Below are 21,416 nucleotides of genomic sequence, written 5' to 3' on the forward strand. Positions count from 1 at the left end.
AAACAGACGCATGCAATTCATAGTGTGTTGTCAACTTTGAAAATGATTTATGATGCTTAAATGTTGCAAAAAACATACATTTGTAATTTGTTATGGATGAATTAATTTATTCTTCAAATCAACATTAATGGCTAATTAATGATAAACGGATAACACATTTTGTATAAAATAATTAAAAAAACGTGTTCGTAAGTAACACACAAAAACTATAAATTAACCAAATGTTAGTGTCAACACATAAATGTACCAAATAAAAAAATTATCCAAAAAATTAAAATTGATATATATAAGGCAAAAAAAACAACTTCAATGATCGTCCATACGCTGCCTACGCCTCGATCTATGACCTACAGTTGATTGGTCACTGTAGCTTCTTGCGATGCTCAGACATTCTTCAACAACAGTATAGGCTTCTGTTCATTCAGTCAGGATACTCAGGTTCAGTAGCCTCTCCAACTTATCAGCAATTGCTACATAACCATCCTAGTTAGTGAAAAAAAAAACAAACATAACAATTGTTAGTAATAAAATAAAAAACAGATCAACAAACACAAAATACCAAAAATATATATATATACATATATATATATATTACCATTGCATGTCCAGGACAATGCACATCAACGTCTGCTTCATCAGGTGCCGCTTTCGCGACCGATTGCTGATGCACATCTGGTTCAACAAATGTGTCATATTGCTGAACCGGCGTAACTCTAGAAGGATCCGCTGGTTGTGCTGGAGTCATAAATGAATGTGAAATCATGTAGAACCACTCTATGTAATCTAACAAACACTGGTTAGGCACTACACAAATTTGCCATACAGGTGCAATGTAGTCACTGAACTGCATCCATCTAGCATCCATTTCTTCAAGAGAAGTCGAAGGCGCAATAGGATGTGGTGGAATAGTTTGGATGTACCCAAACTATCGTACAACCCTCTCTGATCGGTGAATGACCGTCAAGGGACTCCATCTGAGATGGTCGAAAAATAAGAAGATGACCTCAAATTTTCTAAATGAATGGTGGTCACCATACGGAATCCAACACACAACATCTGGGGCCAGTCTATCCAGATGCCTTTGATACATCAACACAAGTAGTGCCTTGCCAGAGGCCCATCGGCATGCACGCGGTCTCCTCTCGTCATAATCCTTGACAGCTAGTGCAAAACCAATAGACAGGAAATGATCGTAGATCCAACACTAAAGATATTTTGCAAACATATTCATTAAAATAAGCAACAACATATAAAAACCAACACCAATGAAAAATTGTTTTATTAACATTTGAACTAACTTGTAACAAAGTCATATATCCTGCAAGTTGTCTCACTGTGCTCTTTGACGCCACATTTAAATTATCATACATATGCACAAGTGTAGCAGCGCCCCAAGCGTAAGTCCCACTCTGCATCAAGTCACGCAGTACATCCAAGAATACCACGTGCACGTGTGTGGCACTCTTATTAGCAAAGAGTGTGCATCCAAGCAAATGCAACAAATACACGCGCACTGCAATAATTCAATGACATGCCTTGATTTTCATCTGATACACGTATCGCAGCCACGATAGTCGAACATAAGAGCCATGATATTGAATCATCTTAGCTCTTGCCTCTATGGCACTGACCTCAAGTAATTCCACCAACATATCGATAGTGTCATCGACATGAAGTTGCTCGAAGTTGTGGAACACCTCTATCATAGGCAAATGTAGCAATGACGCCATGTCATCCAAGGTGATAGTCACCTCTCTAACAGACAAATGAAAACTACTAGTTTCCTTATACCAGCATTCCACAAAAGCAAACATTAGTCCTCGATCGCCCGTATCTAGGGAACATGCGATCAAAGGACTTAGTCCGCTTTCAGCCACAAGGCCTTCAATCTCTAGAGTAGGCCTCATGAACTTAGTCATCTTCCTTCCATGGGAAGATATCTTCAACTCTGCAATAGGCGTTCAATCTCAAAGTAGGCCTCATGAACTTAGATGTTCCTGCAAACAATAATATGGATCATGTAACTAAAAAATAATAAGTTGTAAACTGCGTACTTTATGCTTTTTAAGATTTACATACCTCTCCATTCTAGACTCTTAGAGCAATTTGATTTTCAAAATCTCTCAAAATTGATGTGTCATGGGGTCCGCCTGGAAAACCCTTAACATTAGTAACATCTTCTTCAACATGTTGTTGTTAATGCTCTTCGTTTTAATCCTTCGCGGCCGTAGGAGGATCCTCCACAACATGTGCCTGTTGTTGTTGCCTATAGGTAGATGCAATAGGCCTTTGTTGCTAGGGGCATCATTATGATCGTCACTCACCTCTCTCCTCTCAAGGGTTTTTTCTATTGCTCGGCCTAAACACCGTTTGAGGCCTCTAGTCCTTACCATTATCTACACAACATTTTTTTAAACTAACAAATTTAAAATGTTTTAAGTTTTCGTTTAAATGATTTTTAAAATAAAAAATTTTAATATATTTTAAATTTTGGTTTCAATCATTTTTTAAAACTAAAGAATTTATTATCACTTTTAAATATTTTTTTCAATATTTTTTACAACTAAAATTAAATTATTTTAAATTTCAGTTTAGATATTTTTTATAACTAACAAATTTAATATATTTTAAAATTTGATTTCAATCATTTTTTAAAACTAACATTCTTAATATATTTTAAATTTTAAATTTTGGTTTCATCAATTTTTAAAGTTTAAAATCAATTATTTTTAAAATTTTCGTTTCAATCAATCTTTTAAAACTAAGTAACAATTTTTTAAAATTTTTTAAAACTAACAATTTTTTTAAATCGTTATACTAACAGAACATCAGTTATCCAATTCAATAAGAAAAGACAAATATGAATTGAGAATAAATATTCACAGATAATCAAAGAATAACGAATAAAGAATAGACACCTAAAAACGAACTAACTTTCCAAATAAAAAGAAGTTCCTCGGCAACGGCACCAAAAACTTGTTCACTTTCGGCTAATGCATCGGATCGTACAAGTAGTATAAAACGGTATGAACCGAGTATCGAACTCTCGGGGAACTTGTGTTACTTGGTAAAGCTATTTCAGTGAATAGGGATTTAGTGTGAAAAGAGATATGTTTACTATGAACAAGTGTGTAACCTAACTATTAAAAGGAAAATCACGTGATTAATGATGTGTAAAGATAAATAGACGACATGTTGGTCTTCCTAATAGGTGCCTGATGTTAAAAGGATATTCGTTACTTAACAATGCTTATGTGTTCTATGGTGTCTCTTGAAATGCTAAACCCCGATTCCTCATGATAGTCTAGCCTAATCTTGATCAAGCCTCGTTCGCAAATTCCTCTTGTTGGACTAAACTCGGCCAGGACCGCATTAAGAAAAACATACAACAACTAGGTTATCGTACCCCGATCCCTCGTGATAGTACGACAAACTAGCCCTGTCCTATCATGTTCTAAGAATCATACCAGTTTCCATTGTTGAATGACCCTAACAAAGCATGCATCTACGTGATCAAGGTAAAAGCATACTAAAATGAAATACTGGTAGCACAGAGAAGACAAAACATCATTAGATAGATAAAAAGATATTTACATCAAGTACCTACAAGGAAGATCCAACAGAGGATTTAGCTTTCCATAACTGGGAAGCTTCCTTTACAACAAAGAGAAGAGAAAGATTAAAGATTGCAGAAATACAAGTGGTAGGGATGTCTCCTCCACCTCTAGGACCTCACAATCACTCACAAACTCATCTCAAGCTCTCAGGACGGCTTCCTCTTCAAGCTCTGGTCTCTGCAGATCTTCGAACAAAAAAATCTCTCAAACTCACTGGAACTTGGACCTTTCTCTCTCTAGAACTCTCTAGACATGTAGAAGCTTCAAGAAAAGGCCAAACTCTTCTCTAAAATTTGATTTCAGGCTTAAATAGGTTGCTTTGTTCGTGCTCGTGCGCTTAGCGCAATTCTGAACCGCTTAGCGCGCATTAGTGAATTTTGGCTTTAGCGCGGCTTTTCTTGCTCAGCGAATGGACTGAAGCGGTGCGCTTAGAGGGATGGCCCTTCGCTCAGTCAACAAGCACAACTCATCCTTCTTCTAGATTCTTCCTCACGCTAAGCCAAAGAGTGTTGCGCTTAGCGGATGGCTCGCTAAGCCAGTAGACTAGCTTAGCTAGAGGGTGAAAATCAACACTTCACAAACTCGCCTAATTAACCTGAAATTGAGAGAAAATGATTATTAAACACACAAAATGGAAGTACTAAGTATTTATTACCTATATTTACCCAAAAGTAATTACAACACTACAAAATAACTATGAATTGGAGGAGTTTGATACAATTTACACAAGTTTTATACACAAAAGTTAGTCGTATTCATCGACTAACAACTCCCCCAAATTTACAGTTTTGCTTGTCCTCAAGCGAATAAAGAACAACTCACTGGTCCTCAAGTGACAATAACATGCAGTGATTATGTACCAAGGTGTATGCAACAAAATTTACTGATTGCATGAAAAGAGAATGAAGCAAAATGCCCTCATCACTTGTCTTTTACAAGGCATGCAGTTATCCAAAGAGAAGAATAAAATGTAACCTGTACAAGTAGATTAAGTTAGGCATAAGATAGATATAAAGGAAAGTAGCTTAAACCACAATCTCATGGCTACTATTTCATTCACGCACAAGTGTTTAAGTTATTCATAAATAACGACTAGCAAGAGGTCAAATCTTTGAACTTCATCTCAAGCCATAAAGTCAAAAAATGTATAAACAAAATTAGAAGGACTTTCTCAGGCTTGGCTACAAAAATTCATTGGTTTTTCTAGGATTCAAAGGCTTAGATTCTAAGAGAGCACAAATCCTAGATTTATCCAAGTGATATTTTTAATACAACTGGCTTGCTCACTAGCTTTTCGCTTTCATATGCTTTTGACCTTTTACACCAACACATATTTTCTTTGATTGCTTTTTTTTTAACACACAACTCATTTGTTGTGTGTGCTGGTGCTTTATCTTTTTCTTTGCATCCCAATCAATTCCCCTCCCCCAAATTTGGGGTAAATTTGTCTTGAATCGTATGCTCTCCTAGAATCTAAACAAGGTATCTAGAGATAATTATTTAAGTTCATGGTTCAAATTTTTTACAATATCATTCAGCTCATAAAGGGTGCAAAGGATACAATTATCATTCAAGGTAAGCTTTTTGGTCAAATGGCTTGTATATACACAATTATGGCCTTCATCATGTCCTCATTCATACATTTCATTCTAAAATTCTAAGATTATTACTCACAACTAGTCGTTCACTCACAGTTTAAGATCACAATCACCGATTTTGGTTCAAGCTTTTCTTTCTCAATCAAACTGTCTACTGACTAACAATTCTAATTGCAAGTTCACATTCTTGTTCTTTCTTTGTCTAACATACACACTTTCTCAAACTCATGAAAAGAAACACAAACTCCATCACACTCATGCATTCAGTTCAAAATCAAATCATTCACCAATTTTCACAAAAAGATAAAAGTGTTTCACTATCATATCATCAAAATCAAGTCAAACTGTTCCATATGCTTCAGAATGAGCAAACCAACTACCCATAAACAAAACTAGCAGTGTATATAAACATAAAAGCAATATTGTACTGAAACTATAATCATAATAATAATAATAATAATAATAATAATAATAAGAATAATAATAATAATAATAATAATAATCCCAAAAGCAAAAAGCATCATCGGGAATCAATAGTGTCAACAACGTCTAAATTGGGGAATCAGTGAGAGCAACAGCTTCTCCAGATGATGAATCAGAAAGATCGGCAATTCCTCCAACTGGGGAAATAGGAGGATCAACTGTTTCTCCAATTGGTGAATCGGGAGGGGCAGCAGTTTCATCCGATGATGCATCAGATATGATAATCAGAGGTGGAGATGGGGGAACTACTTCAAGCTCAGGAGAAGGAGGTGGATTCACCACTGGAGATCGTGGCTCAGCTGGCATTGGTTCAACCCATGTCGGTGCGGGCTCAGGAGGAGCAGCCTCATTGGGTCTTACCAATGGAAGTTGAGCTTCAGGCCAGGCTACCTACTCAAGAAAATGCACCAAAGGTATGATTGGCCTATTGTGAGCCAACTCTCGCAGGCTGTGCATGATAATAAGCTGTCCTCTGAATAAGCTTTGTAGCATAGGGACTAAGGTTTGCGAGTGTTGGACATCTGGTCCTATGGCTGCTGACTGAGGAGCTGGGATGGATGATGAAGGGATGTCATCAGTTCTAGCCCTTTTTCTTGATGCCATCTGCAACTAAAAAGAACTCAAAACTTCTTAGACCAAATTTATTCAAGTTCAAAGACTAAAAAAGTAAACTGAAAAAGACACTATGCGCTTAGCGAGACACAGTTCACTTAGCTGGCCTTCACAAAAAACACACTACCGCTTAGCGACACGTGGAGCCGCTTAGCAGAAGTTGCAGAAATTCAGCTTCTGCATAATCGGCTTAGCTGGCAAGTGCCCACTAAGCCTAGCCATTGCCACAAGGATTTTCGCTAAGCTTCTCAAGGCTCGTGCTTAGCGGCACCATACACTTCAAAAAATATACTAAGTATGGGATTTGCCGCAATGAAATGTGCTTAGCTCAGGTAAGCTTGGCTTAGCGCGCGACATCCAACAAAAATTTGGCTAAGTCACTTGGGCTTAGCGATTCAGCCTCTCTTAGCCACAGGCATCTCAGCAAGAGGATGAGTGTTCATCCTCAAAATATGAACTCTCTTAGCGAGTTCTTCCAAGAATGCATGTATTCAATGAATTACTGATGAACTTCGCTTAGCGCAGCATGCTCGCTTAGCATGTTCATCGCGTTTTCCAGAAAAACGCAGAAAACGCAGTTTGTTTTCTTCACTTTTTAAGCCTCTAAAAGGCATATCAAACATGCAAACCATCCAAATAATCTATACAGTACAAGCATATATAAAGTCCTAATCTTTAACTACTTCTAAAAAAGCATTAAAACCCTAAAAATCTAAAGCTACATCTAAGGTTTTCTACCCTAAAGTTTAACAAAGTAAAAGAGAAAAAGAAGTAAGGAACTTACTTGTATCGCTGGTGCTTTGTGATTGGAAGTAGGAAATGCAAAAAGAAAGCACAAATGCAAGGTGTGCAAATTTTTGGAGAGAGAGAATGCAGAGAAAGAGTTTGCGAAATCTGGCAATTGTGAGTGTAACTGCTATTACACTCACTTAAGTAGTTTTCAACATTCTTGCTTAGCGGACCTCTGTGCTAAGCGAGCCAGAGAGACGTTTGGTTTCTCAATGAGACTTGCTTAGCGGATCTGTGCACTTAGCCGATGTTTGAAATTAAAAATTGAATTTGTTTTTTTTTAGCACAAAGGGCTTGGCTTAGCGCATGGATAAAACTGCTTAGCGAGTTCTGGCTTAGCTAAAATGATGCATCTTGAGTATAGAGGAGCATGCACTTAACAGAAAAGGAATCACTTAGCGCTTACATTGCCGCAAGCATTCGCGCTTAGCTGCCATGAGTAGCGCTTAGCTCGATGAAACCCAGTTTCGGCCGCAAGGAATTCAGCTTAGCCGCCATGACTGGCGCTTAGCTCCATGAACCCCAGTTCTGGCCGCAAGGAAATGAGCTTGGCGACAACGAGTCGTGCTAAGCCATAGAATACAATATGCTTAGCGGTCAGGCCATCACTTAGCCAAATTCAGATCAAATTGAAATTGGCTTAGCTCATCGTTGGCCAGCTTAGCGGACCAAATCAGCCTAAGATGCAAGGGTTGAGCGCTAAGCGTTTGGACTCGCGGCTTAGCATATGACCAAAGATGCGCTTAGCGCGAGGTTTGCGCTTAGCGAAAGGACTGTTTTGCAAAAAATATTTTCTAAGTTATTTTTTAGTCCCTTTCTTAAGAAATTGAAACCCTTATATCTAACATTCAAGGATAAGTTGATATACTCCAATGTACAGATTATAAAGCAAGTTCCACATGATATAATGCATGAAAAACAAAGATAACATAAATTAAAACTGGGTTGCCTCCCAGGAAGCGCTTCTTTAACGCCATTAGCTTGACATTTTTACCTCAATGGGTGATATCATGTAAACAGTGCTATGTTCCCTTGTAAATTCTTCACCATGGTACAGTTTTAACCTCTGGCCATTTACTACCCATGTTCTATCAGGATTCTGAGATTGTGGGTCATATAGCTCTATTGCACCATAAGATTGAACTTTCTTGATAACAAAGGGTCCAGACCATTTGGACTTCAGTTTACCAGGAAATAGTTTCAATCTTGAATTAAAAAGTAGTACCTATTGTCCTGGATTAAAGTCTTTCTTCAACAGTTTTTTGTCATCGTAAGTCTTGACTTTTTCTTTGTAAAGTCTTGAAGATTCATAAGCGGTTAATTGCATTTCTTCTAGCTCCAACAATTGAATCTTCTTGTGCTCCCTGGATGCCTTCTCATCAAAGTTCAGAGCCCAATATGCCTTGTGTTCCATTTCAACTGGTGAATGACATGATTTGTCATACACCTGTTGAAAAGGAGACAAACCAATTGGAGTTTTGTATGCAATTCTGTAAGCCCACAGTGCATCTTCCAAATTGGCTGATCAATCTTTTTTGGTTGATGCTACTCTTTTTTCTAGTATTTTCTTTAATTCTCTATTGGATACTTCAACTTGCCCATTAGTTTGAGGATGGTAGGGGGACGCCACTCTATGATTCATATGGTATTGACTCAACACCTTTTGAAGTTGAGTATTACAGAAATGCGAACCACCATCACTGATTAAGATTCGAGGTACCCCAAATCGAGCAAAAATATTCTTCTTGATAAATTTCACCATAGTCTTAGCATCATTCCTTGAAGTGGCTATAGCTTCCACCCATTTAGACATATAATCAACAGCTACTAAAATATATTCATTTCCTGCAGATGAAGGAAATGGACCTATGAAGTCAATACCCCAACAATAAAAAATTTCAACTTCCATAATGTTTTGCAGCGACATCTCATTCCTTCAGGAAATTCCTCCCATTCTCTGACATTGGTCACACTTTAAGACATGGTGATGAGCATCTTTAAAAAGTGTTGGCCAGAAAAATCCTGACTGTAAAACCTTAGCTGCTGTTTTTTCTCCGCCATAATGCCCGCCATATGGTGAATTGTGACAATGCCACAATATGCCCTTGGCCTCCTTACTTGTCACACATCTTCGAAGGAGATTATTTGCACCTACTTTGAACAAGTGTGGATCATCCAAAACATAATGTCGTGCATCATAGAAGAATCTCTTTCTCTACTGCCAATTAAGGTCTTTAGGTATGACACCTGCTACCTTGAAATTAGCCATATCAGCAAACCAAGGTCTCCCTATAATCAGAAACAAAGATTCATCAGGAAATTTATCTCTTAGTTCAACCTCTTTTGAAGTGACATCTTCATTCACCAATCTGGATAAATGGTCTACTACCACATTTTTAGAACCTTTCTTGTCCTTGATGACTAAATCAAATTCTTGAAGCAGCAGTATCCATCTGATCAATCGTGGCTTGGAATCAGCTTTGCGCAACAAATATTTAATTGCTGCGTAATCAGTGTAAATCACTATCTTTGATCCCACCAGATAAGATCAAAATTTCTCGAGTGCAAACATAATTGCCAGGAATTCTTTCTCAGTGGTGGCATAGTTAATCTGAGTATCATTCAAAACTTTGCTAGCGTAATAGATGGTATGAAACATTCTGCCCTTCCGCTGCCCTAGCACAGCACCTACTGCATAATCACTTGCATCACACATCAATTCAAACTCTTGTCCCCAGTCTAGTGCTGTAATCACAGGAGCATAAACCAATTTGGCTTTGAGAGTGTTAAAGGCTTCTAAACATTCTTCATTGAACACAAACACAACCTCCTTGTTCAATAGATTGCTTAGGGGTTTAGCAATTTTGGAGAAGTCATTAATGAATCGCCGATAAAATTGAACATGACCCAAAAAACTGCGTATGCCTTTTACATTAACTGGGGGTGGAAGTTTATCAATAAAATCAAGTTTTGCTTTATCCACCTCAATTCCTCTTTTAGAGATCTTGTGTCCCAGCACAATACCTTATCGAACCATAAAGTGACATTTTTCCCAGTTAAGCACCAAATTAGATTCTTCACAGCACTGTAACACTTTCTCTAAATTTGCTAAGCAGTTTCCAAAAAGATGCACCAAAGACCGAAAACTCATCCATAAAGACTTTGATACATTTCTCTACCATGTCAGCAAAAATTGCCATCATACATCTCAGGAAAGTAGCAGGGGCATTACATAAACTAAACGACATGCGGCGATAAGCAAAAACACTGAAGGGACATGTAAAAGCTGTCTTTTCTTGGTCCTGAGGATCTACTGCAATCTGATTGTAACCCGAGTATCCGTCCAAGAAACAGTAGAAAGATTGCCATGCAAGTCTCTCAAGCATTTGATCCATGAAGGGAAGCGGGTAATGGTCTTTTCTTATGGCTTCATTGAGCTTTCTATAATCAATACACATTCTCCATCCGGTGACTGTTCTTGTAGGAATTAGCTCATTTCTATAATTTTTTACCACTGTCATGCCTCCTTTTTTTGGAACAACTTGAACAGGAGTAACCCATGAGTTGTCTGAAATTGGATAGATGAGCCCTGCCTCTAGTAACTTGAGCACTTCTTTTCTTACTTCTTCTTTCATTATAGGATTCAATCTTCTCTGAGGTTGTCTCACGGGCTTGTAATTGGCTTCCAAATTGATTTTGTGCATACAATATGATGGAATGATTCCTTTTAAATCAGAGATGTGCCAACCAATAGCCATTTTACGCCGCTTTAGAATCTGCACCAGTTGATCCTCTTCTTCCTTCTTCAAAGAGTTGCTAATTATAACAGGTTTAGTCTCATTATCCTCCAAGAATACATACTTTAAATGCGCTGGAAGGGTCTTTAATTCTGCTTTGGGCTTTTCTGTTGATCTAAATGTTTTTTAATTCTTCAAAAACCACATGACCAACGGAGTTGTCTTTTGGATCATCAAGCTCTTCATCACAAACTAAGCAGTCTACAACATAACCAGGTTCTTTTTCCAAAGGAAACTGTAGTACCATGGTTGAAGCTGATAATGCTATTTCCTGCTCTACCTTTTCTTCTTCATAACAGGCATCACCCATATCTGAATGTTTCATGGCTTCAAAGAGGTCAAAAGATATTTTCTGATCCTCCAAACTGAGTTCCAATCGACCTTTATCTTTCCCTACAACATAACTAGCAGTTGCCATGCAGGGATATTCTGGAGTGCTGGAGACTTCATCCTTTTCTTCTTTGTTGATCAATTGATGATGGATTGTGGTAACTTGAAGAATGCTTTCTTGATGTGCTACAATCTCTGCATACTCTTCTTCTCTTCTGACCATAACTTTAGTCATGTCATCTACCAGCTTGCCAATCTGAGTTTCAGTTCTTTTAAAGGCTTGTTGCATTGAATCTATAGTATGTTTGAATTGCATTAACAGGTCATCCAGATTAGACAATCCTTTTGCTTCATTGTGATATTAAGGTTGCCATTCTAACTCCCATTGATAATCTGTAGAAGAATAGTCCCTTTTAAACTGAGTTCCCTACTGTTGCATGGAATAACAGTCACCTTTAGAGCTAGCTTGGTATGTCACGAAGTCTGCTAATACACTTTCAAGATCAGGAGCTCTTCTTTTCTCATGATAGTTGTACATGGTCGGTTCCTGTCTTCAATCACAGTTATTTAGAGAATAAAAGTAACAATTGTTCTGGTGATGCTCTCCTCCAGCAAAATCACAATATATTAGTGGAATAGACATAACAATCTTCATGATACAGCGGTAAGAGATTTGTCTTTCTTAGGAATAACTACGCCACCTGTAGGAGATTCTATACATACAAAATACTGACAAAACAGCGGTTATCCAATTCAATAAGAGAAGACAAATATGAATTGAGAATAAATATTCACAGATAATCAAAGAATAACGAATAAAGAATAGGCACCTAAAAACAAACTAACTTTCCAAATAAAAAGAAGTTCCTTGGCAACGGCGCCAAAAACTTGTTCGCTTTTGGCAAGTGCACCGGATCGCACAAGTAGTATAAAACGGTAAGAATTGAGTATCGAACTCTCAGGGAACTTGTGTTACTTGGTAAGTGAATAGGTGACTAGTGTGAAAAGAGATATTTTTACTATGAACAGGTGTGTAACCTAACTATTAAAAGAAAAATCACATGAGTAATGATGTGTAAAGACAAATAGATGACACATAGGTCTTCCTAATAGGTGCCTGATGTTAAAAGGATATTCGCTACTTAACAATGCTTATGCGTTTTATGGTGTCTCCTGAAATGCTAAACCTTGATTCCTAATGATAGTCTAGCCTAATCCTGATCAAGCATCGTCCGCACTGTCCTATCAAGTTTTAAGAATCAAACCAATTTCCACTGTTGAATGACCCTAACAAAGCATGCATCTACGTGATCAAGGTAAAAGCATACTAAAATGAAATACTGATAGCACAGAGAACACACAAAACATCATTAGATAGATAAAAAGATATTTACATCAAGTACTTACAAGGAAGATCCAATAGAGGATTTAGCTTTCCATAACTAGGAAGCTTCCTTTACAACAAAGAGAAGAGAAAGATGAAAGATTTCAGAAATACAAGTGGTGGGGATGTATCCTCCACCTCTAGGACTTCACAATCACTCACAAACTTATCTCAAGCTCTCAAGACGGCTTCCTATTCAAGCTCTGGTCTCTGCAGATCTTCACACAACAAAATCTCTCAAACTCTCTGGAACTTGGACCTTTCTCTCTCTCTAGAACTCTCTAGACATGGAGAAGCTTCAAGAAAAGGCCAAACTCCTCTCTAAAATCTGATTTCAGGCTTAAATAGGAGGCTTTATTCGTGCTCGTGCGCTTAGCGCAATTCTGAACCGCTTAGCGCGCATTAGTGAATTTTGGCTTAGCGCGGCTTTTCTTGCTTAGCGAATGGACTAAAACGGTGTGCTTAGCAGGATGGCCCTTCGCTCAGTGAACAAGCACACCTCATCCTTCTTCTAGATTCGTCCTCGTGCTTAGCCGAGGAGTGTTGCGCTCAGCGGATGGCTCGCTAAGCCAGTAGATTGGCTTAGCGAGAGGTTGAAAATTAGCACTTCACAAACTCGCCCTATTAACCTGAAATTGAGAGAAAATGATTATTAAACACACAAAATGGAAGTACTATGTATTTGTTACCTATCTTTACCCAAAAGTAATTACAACACTACAAAATAACCATGAATTGGAGGAGTTTGATACAATTTACACAAGTTTTATACATAAAAGTTAGTCGTATTCATAGACTAACATGAGTCATTATTCCTTTTATATTAAACTGGTGAAGGACATTTTAGCCCTTTCACCTAGGTTGTTGGGTGTCCCAAAAGAAATGCTAGGTGCCCAAAGCAACTCCTAAATCACTATTGGTTGCAGGCTTGGAACATATGGGGTGGAGGAAAATGTTTGGAACTGATGGACCCATTGCTCAAAAAATCTTTCATAGACAGCGAAGTTGTGAAGTGCATACACTTTGGTCTATTTTGTTGGACCAAAAATATTTATTTTATTTTATTAAAAACTCAAAAAAATAACCCCAATGTTAGAGAGAATGTAATTGTGCATCACCTTACATATATAAATATAAAAATCTATCTATGTATTTACTGTTTTACTCGTATTCTTTCTCACATTTATTTTTATTTAAATATTTTCCTCTCATGAAATGATGTATTTGACTCTCCTAATGTTTAGTCTTTACAATGTAGGGCTAAAATACTAGTTAGTACTAAATAAGATCAAATTACGTTATGTTCAAATTATATATAAATTCATAAAAAATAAATTATTAAAGATAAAATATTTTAAAAAGAATTTTATTCTTCATATCATTTGAATTATGGTAAAACACTTATTATGGAGTCAATGTGGGAAAATAATAGTTAATTTCAAACTCTTTGACTTGTTTTAAACTCAGGAGTTTATGAGAGTTAACACTACTTTACTAGCTTACCAAAGTTTAACCAAAAAACTGTTTGACAAAATCTAGTTGACAACTGTATGGAGAAAATCTAGTTGGAAGGCACGCACCTTGCAATCATGTGATTTTAGCTTATCATTCCTTTCCCCCACACTATGTCACCCATGAGGTCACACCATAGATATATCCCACATCCAAGTGTTAGGAATTTTATAATTCCTAATTAATTAATTAGTGTGGGCTACATATTATATTTATCATTTATATTAGTTATTTACATCTATGGGCTCAATAAAAATGATCTAATTTGGTGAGCCTATTGGACTATCATCAGAAACTAATATGGGCTTGATAAGCGGAAATCAATTTGGCCGTTAGGGAATAATGGGAACTCTAACAGGTTAAAACATAAAGCAAGGTTGTGGTCCCCAAGACACCAAAATCAGAAATTGTATTCTCTTCTCCCTATCTGACGAAAAACCTAAGGTCCCAAAAGGAAAACGGTGATTTGGTTGAGGAAGAACACAAAACCAACCGTTCCTCTGACTCATCAATTCCGCTGCTTATCATAGATCCAGGTATTTTTCACAACCCCTCTTGATAATCTAACGTAATGTGTTTCCGATGATTATTGGTATTTTATTAAGATCCCTAAAATTTCAAAAAAGTGGTATCAGAGCCACCATTATTGTTAGATTATTGGAAATTAAAGTTATTTGGTTTGTGTTATACCTATACTATTTTGTTACATAAACCCTAATTTTATTTTGGGATTTTATCTTTGCAATTATAATTATGATTGTAAGTATGGAATTTTTTTTCTTTTCAATCATGATATAATAATCATCATATGCGCATTCATGTTTTGTGTTCAGATTCCAATTATAATAATCATGTTTTACATAATCTTTGGCTTTATTATATCATCATAAGAAAGCCCTCGTTGTGTATCGTTAAATGCAATTTGGCTTTTGCATTTTATTTTGTTTTCCTTGTTTTTATTTATGAATTATGAGTATTAATTGGTGATTCCCATTATGTTTTGATGTAAATTCAAAAATTACAAACCCTCAAAATTATTCCTTTTTTATGTCTGGTAATTTTGATTAGGTTGATTGAAACAATATATTATCAAAGCAATCTCTATTTCATAAATTAATTTAACTAAAATTGCATAAATATTAGTATAAAATTATTTATGCGAATTTTGTTCAGCCCAAAGGAAGACACAATTTGGCCAAATAATTTTGTACATGTGATGATAAATGTGTCACAATTATAAGGTATTTTCATGTGAATTATAATCGGTCCAAAGAAACACTATGATTTGACAGAATTTATTGTCAATATTTGATCATTGCATTGAGAATACCAATTACAAATTAATTTCTCTGTTCAAAGACTATGAATTAATGTTGTGCTGAGTATCTTATGATGGGTTTGTTATGTGAACTTTTTTGCACATGTCTTGTTATGTATATATTTTATATAACTTATTGGCTTATTTGTGAGCATGTAATTATTTTTATTTTTATTATTATTCAGTTTTTGTTGCTAGTGCTGCAAATGTATCTGCTCAAGTGAACAATATCCCTATGCTGAATGGGACAAATTTTAAGGTCTGGAAGGAAGCCGTAGAAATTGTTCTCGGCTATATGGATTTGGATTTGGCACTGAGAATGGAACGACCCACTTCCACTCCGGAAGCCTCCAATGAGGTAAAAAAATGAGAAATGGGATCGTTCCAATCAAATGTGCATTATTATCATGAAGCGCTCTATTCCATAAGCGTTTCGGGGCTCTATTTCTGATGGTGAAAATGCAAAAAAATTTATTGATGAAATTGAATAGTACTTTGCCAAAAATGAGAAAGCGGAGACAAGTAACCTTTTGGCTAAACTCTTCTCCAAGAAGTATAAGGGCAAAAGTAATATAAGGGAGTACATAATGGAAATGTCTAACTTGACATCTAAACTGAAAGCACTTAAGTTAGAGCTTGGTGAAGACATGCTCTTGCATTTAATTTTGATCTCACTTCCTGCACATTTTGGGCAATTCAAAGTGAGTTATAACACTCAGAAGGAAAAATGGTCCCTTAATGAGCTTATATCTCTCTGTGTGCAAAAGGAAGAAAGGCTGCAGAGAGACAGACCTGAAAGTGCTCATTTAAGCTCCACCTCTCAGAATAAGAAAAGAAAGAAAACTAAGGGTGATGCTGAAGGGTCTTCTCAACAAAAAAACCAAAGAAGGATGAGGAATTTACCTACTACTTTTGCAAGAAGTCTGGACACATGAAGAGAGAGTGTCCCAAGTATGCCACATGGCATGTAAAGAAAGGTAAATCTCTTGCTCTTGTTTGTTCTGAAGTTAATTTGCTTTTGTACCTAAAGATACTTGGTGGGTAGATTCTGGTGCTACTACTCACATAAGTGTAACCATGTAGGGTTGTCTGTGGAGTCGATTGCCAAGTGATGATGAAAGATTCATATTTGTTTGCAATGGCAAAAAGGTTGCGGTGGAGGCTATAGGAACTTTTAGATTGTAGTCAAAGACTGGATTTTATTTGGATTTGTTTGAGACTTTTGTTGTATCGTCTTTTAGACGGAATTTAATTTCTATTTCTAGTTTGGACAAATTTGGTTTTTCTTGTTCATTTGGAAATAATAAAGTTAGTCTCTAGCAGAATTTGAATTTGATTGGTTCCGGTTCCTTAATTGAAAATCTATATATGTTGGATGTTAATTGTTCCTATAATGAAATAATGCAAACAAATTCACGTGGTACAAATAGGAAATTAAAAGAGAATTTAGCCATTTTATGGCACAAATGCTTAGGTCATATCTCTAAACAGAGAATTCAGAGACTTGTGCCGGATGAAATTCTTGAACCTTTAGATTTATCAGACTTTGAAGTCTATGTTGAATGCATAAAGGGAAAATGAACAAACATAAGGAAATTAGGTGACAAAAGAGCTAAAGACATCTTAGAATTGGTACATACGGACATTTGTGATCCTTTTCCAACACCTTCTTGGAATGGGCAACAGTACTTTATCTCGTTCATAGATGACTCCTCTAGATACGGTTACCTTTGTTTGATACATGAGAAGTCCCAATCCCTAGACGTTTTTAAGAGTGTCAAGGCTGAAGTTGAACTTCAACTTGGAAAGAAAATTAAGGCTGTCAAATCCGACCGTGGAGGTGAGTACTATGGTAGATATGATGGATCGGGAGAACAATGTCCAGGACCTTTTGCACTTTTTCTCAAAGAGTGTGGAATTGTTCTGCGATACACTATGCCAAGAAAACCTAGCATGGATGGTGTTGCAGAACAACGAAACCGAACTCTTAAGGATATGGTGAGAAGTATGATTAGTCATTCTTCTTTGCCAGAGTCACTTTGGGGAGAAGCCTTAAAGATCACAGCTTACATCCTTAATAGGGTGCCAAGTAAAGCAGTTAATAAAACCCCTTTATGAACTTTGGACTGGCAAAAAAGCCAAGCATTAAGCATTTGCATATTTGGGGTTGTCCGGCTGAGGCGCGGCCTTTTAGGCCACATGAAAGAAAGTTTGATTCAAGAACAATTAGCTGCTATTTTGTTGGCTATGTTGAACGCTCTCGGGGCTATAAGTTTTATGATCCCACTTTAAGATCAATATTTGAAACGAGAAATGCAAGATTTCGTGAGGAAGTTGAGTTTGGGAAGGAAGAGAACATAAGGAAAGTTGTCTTTGAGGAAGAACCTCTTATTGACAATGCTCAAGTCCTCATACCTATTGCTTTTCAAGAAACAACTCTAGTAATAGAAAACAATGTTCAAACTATTATTGATGACATTGTTCAAGAATAAGACAACGATGAGGTTCTTCCTCAAATACCTATACAGCAACCTCAACAACCTCAAGAAGTGCCATTAAGGAGATCTCATAGAGAGAGGAGAAGTGCAATCCCTAATGTTTAATTATCTTTCTCCAAGAACATGAGGATGACATTGGTTTAACAGAGGATGATCCGATTAACTTATGCCAAGCCATGCATAGTTCTAACTCTAAAAACTGGATCAATGCCATGAAGGATGAGATGAAATCTATGCAAGACAATGACGTTTGGGATCTCATCGAATAGCCTGAAAGTGTGAAACCTATTGGTTGCAAATGGATATTTAAAACCAAAAGGGATTCAAAGGTCAATGTCGAGAGATATAAGGCTCGTCTAGTCGCTAAAGGATTTACCCAAAAGGAAGGCATTGACTATAAAGAAACCTTTTCTCCAGTATCTTCAAAGGATTCTTTTAGAACAATAATGGCACTGATAGCTCATTATGATTTAGAGCTACATTAGATGGATGTTAAGACTGTGTTTCTAAATGGTGACATTGATGAAACAATTTATATGATGCAACCAGAAAACTTTGTATCAGGTGACTCAAAGTCTATGGTTTGCAAACTAAATAAATCCATCTATGGTTTGAAACAAGATTCCCATCAATTGTATTACAAGTTCCATCAAGTCATTACCTGATATGGTTTTGAGGCAAATGCATTTGATGATTGTGTATACCACAAGTTTAGTGGGAGTAAATACTCATTCTTGGTGTTATTTGTCGATGATATACTGCTCACTAGCAACGATATAAGCTTCTTACAAGAAATTAAGAAATTTCTAACAAAAAATTTTGAGATGAAAGATCTTGGGGAAGCCTCTTTTGTATTAGGAATCAAGATACTAAGAGATCGCTCTCAAGGTATCGTAAGGTTGTCACAAGAAAGTTATATCGATAAGGTCTTAGGTAGATTCGGCATGAAAGATAGTAAACCAGGAGATACCTCGAAAGCCAAAGGAGACAAATTTAGTCTCAAACAATGCCCCAATAATGACCTTGAAAGAATAGAGATGCAAAAAAATCCTTATGCATCAGCTGTAGGAAGTCTAATATATGCTTAAGTTTGCACTCGTCCCGCAATAGCATTTGTAGTAAGAGTTCTGGGCAGATATTTGAGTAATCTTGTAATGCAGCATTGGAAAGTAGCAAAACGTGTGATGCGTTACCTAAAGAGAGCAAAAGGATACATGCTCACTTATCAGAAGTTTGAGAATTTAGAGATCATCGAGTACTCAGACTCTGATTTTGCTGGATGTCAAGATAGTAAATGCTCCACATTTGGATACATATTTATGCTGGCTGGAGGAGCTATCTCTTGGAAGTCTGCTAAATAGACTCCCATAGCTTCTTCGACCATGGTCGCGGAGTTCATTGCTTGTTTTGAGGCATCCAACCATGGGATATGACTAAGAAATTTTGTCACTGGTTTGGGTGTGGTTGATGGCATTGAAAGACCATTAAAGATTTATTATGACAATAACTCAATAGTTCTTTACTCCAACAACAATAGGAGTGCAACCAAATCAAAGTTTATTGACATCAAGTTTTAGGTTGTTAAAGAAAGAGTTCAGAATAGACAAATTTCCATAGAACATTTAAGGACTAATGATATGCTAGCTGACCCACTTACGAAAGGTTTGGTACCTAAAGTTTTTCATGAGCATACTGCTCATATGGGAGTGATTCCTTATATTACCTTAGTTTAGTGGGAGTCCCATTTATGTTCCATATATGCCTTATGTTTTTCAGATATTTGTATAGATTGTTTTTCTATAAAATAAAGTTGAAGGTTATCATTTTATTATTGTGTTTGGATTGATCTCTATAAAGAATAAAATTTAGACTAGTTGGAAATGAACATGAATGAGATCACATTGCATGTTATTTTCATGCCATTTATCCATATTTGATCTATGTCATCAAGTATATGTGACATTGGTGATCATTGTGGCTCAATCACGTTGGATTGTGAGGAAAACTACAATGGTTATGTGTTACTATATAAGATGGACCAGATTGTTTATGGAAGGTCTAAAAGTAAGTAACATATAGTTGTGTGCCTAAAGACTTTTGCAATATAAATGATTGAGGTTAATATGAAGCTCGAGTGGGAGATTGTTCGGAATTTTATAATTCCTAATTAATTAATTAGTGTGAGCTACATATTATATTTATCATTTATATTAGTTATTTACATATATGGGCTCAATAAAATTAATCTAATTTGGTGAGCCTATTGGACTATCAGCAGAAATTAATAGGGGCTTGATAAGCAGAAACCAATTTGGCCTGTTAGGAAATAATGGGAACTCTAACAAGTTAAAACCTAAAGCAAGGTTGTAGTCCCCAAGACACCAAAATCAGAAATTATATTCTCTTCTCCCCATCTGACGAGAAACCTAAGGTCCCAAAAGGAAAACGGTGATTTGGTTGAGAAAGAATACAAAACCAACAGTTCTTCATGGATCCAGGTATTTTTCACACCCTTCTTGATAATCTAATGTAATGTGTTTCTGGTGATTATTGGTATCTTATTAAGATTCCTAAAATTTCAAACACCAAGTCCCTATATCGGGTGCTATGCCCCTCTCTGCAACTACAAGCCCATCAATTCTCCCATATACTATTGATGTGAAATTCTTCCTAACGAAATAAGGAAAGAAATAGAAAGCTTATTACTTAATCAGTTTCTTGAGTTCATTGTGGTTCTCAATCTTAGTTTCATCAATTCAGGTAACGAATAGAAATCATTTTACTTAATCTGAGTTCATAAATTACTTAAATTCATTAATTAAAAAATACATACCCAGCAAAAGACAAGTTAATATTGACAAAATGGTGAAAATATAGACCCATGAACACAGAATTACATGACAGTGAGCATATTGTGTTTATCCTAGCGGATTTTGGGTTCGAACTTTGAGCATTCAGATGTATTAATTAAATAATAAGAAGAAGAAAAATTTGGTATAAGGATGTTGCTCTAATCAAGCAAATTGTTTCCCATGGGTCATAAATGGTCTCTATCAAAGAATTATACCAATAACGTTTAACACAAGTGATAGTGATTTATTATATTTTTTAATTAAATGATTCAGAGCTTGAATCTGATATGGATATGGATATGAAATAAATTATGTTGAAAGAATAATTTCAAAAACTGAATCAGTGATTGGTCCAGTTAAGACATTGGATCAAAAGTCGAGTGGATAATTCATTAATTCACATCACTCATTCTTTATTAAAAAAAATTATATTCAATGTTAAGAAAAGCAAAAAAAGAATACATCACAAATTAATATAATTTCATAAGTTCAAATTCATCGACATTTATCAATGAGATTATAAAAAAAAATCATTAGCAAATAGTTATGTGGGGGGGGGGGGGGTGTTTTTGTATTTACATATATACCTATTAGGAGTATTTTAAAATCTTACTAACAAAGTAATG

At 36.2% G+C, this 21,416-nt stretch overlaps 1 protein-coding gene across 1 annotated transcript; it reads right to left on the minus strand.

Annotated features, from left to right (window-relative positions):
- Positions 1–925: 925 nt before the first annotated feature.
- On the minus strand, positions 926–1,919 carry LOC114386161 (protein MAIN-LIKE 1-like). Its single transcript, XM_028346153.1, has 3 exons — positions 1,536–1,919; positions 1,299–1,409; positions 926–1,204 (listed from the first exon to the last, which is right to left on the minus strand). Exons 1-3 carry the CDS (start codon positions 1,917–1,919, stop codon positions 926–928), a joined length of 774 nt encoding a protein of 257 aa, XP_028201954.1.
- Positions 1,920–21,416: the final 19,497 nt, after the last annotated feature.

This window comes from Glycine soja, chromosome 15, assembly GCF_004193775.1.
Source record: "Glycine soja cultivar W05 chromosome 15, ASM419377v2, whole genome shotgun sequence".
NCBI lineage: Eukaryota > Viridiplantae > Streptophyta > Magnoliopsida > Fabales > Fabaceae > Glycine > Glycine soja.

What these genes read in the sequence shown, in the direction of transcription:
- LOC114386161 (XM_028346153.1), bottom strand. Translation starts at nt 1,919, where the DNA reads ATGACTAAGTTCATGAGGCCTACTCTAGAGATTGAAGGCCTTGTGGCT. An exon ending in TGTATCAGATGAAAATCAAG is followed by an intron (nt 1,410 to 1,535) that starts GCATGTCATTGA and finishes GACTTGATGCAG; the next exon opens with AGTGGGACTTACGCTTGGGG. An exon ending in GATATATGACTTTGTTACAA is followed by an intron (nt 1,205 to 1,298) that starts GTTAGTTCAAAT and finishes AAATATCTTTAG; the next exon opens with TGTTGGATCTACGATCATTT.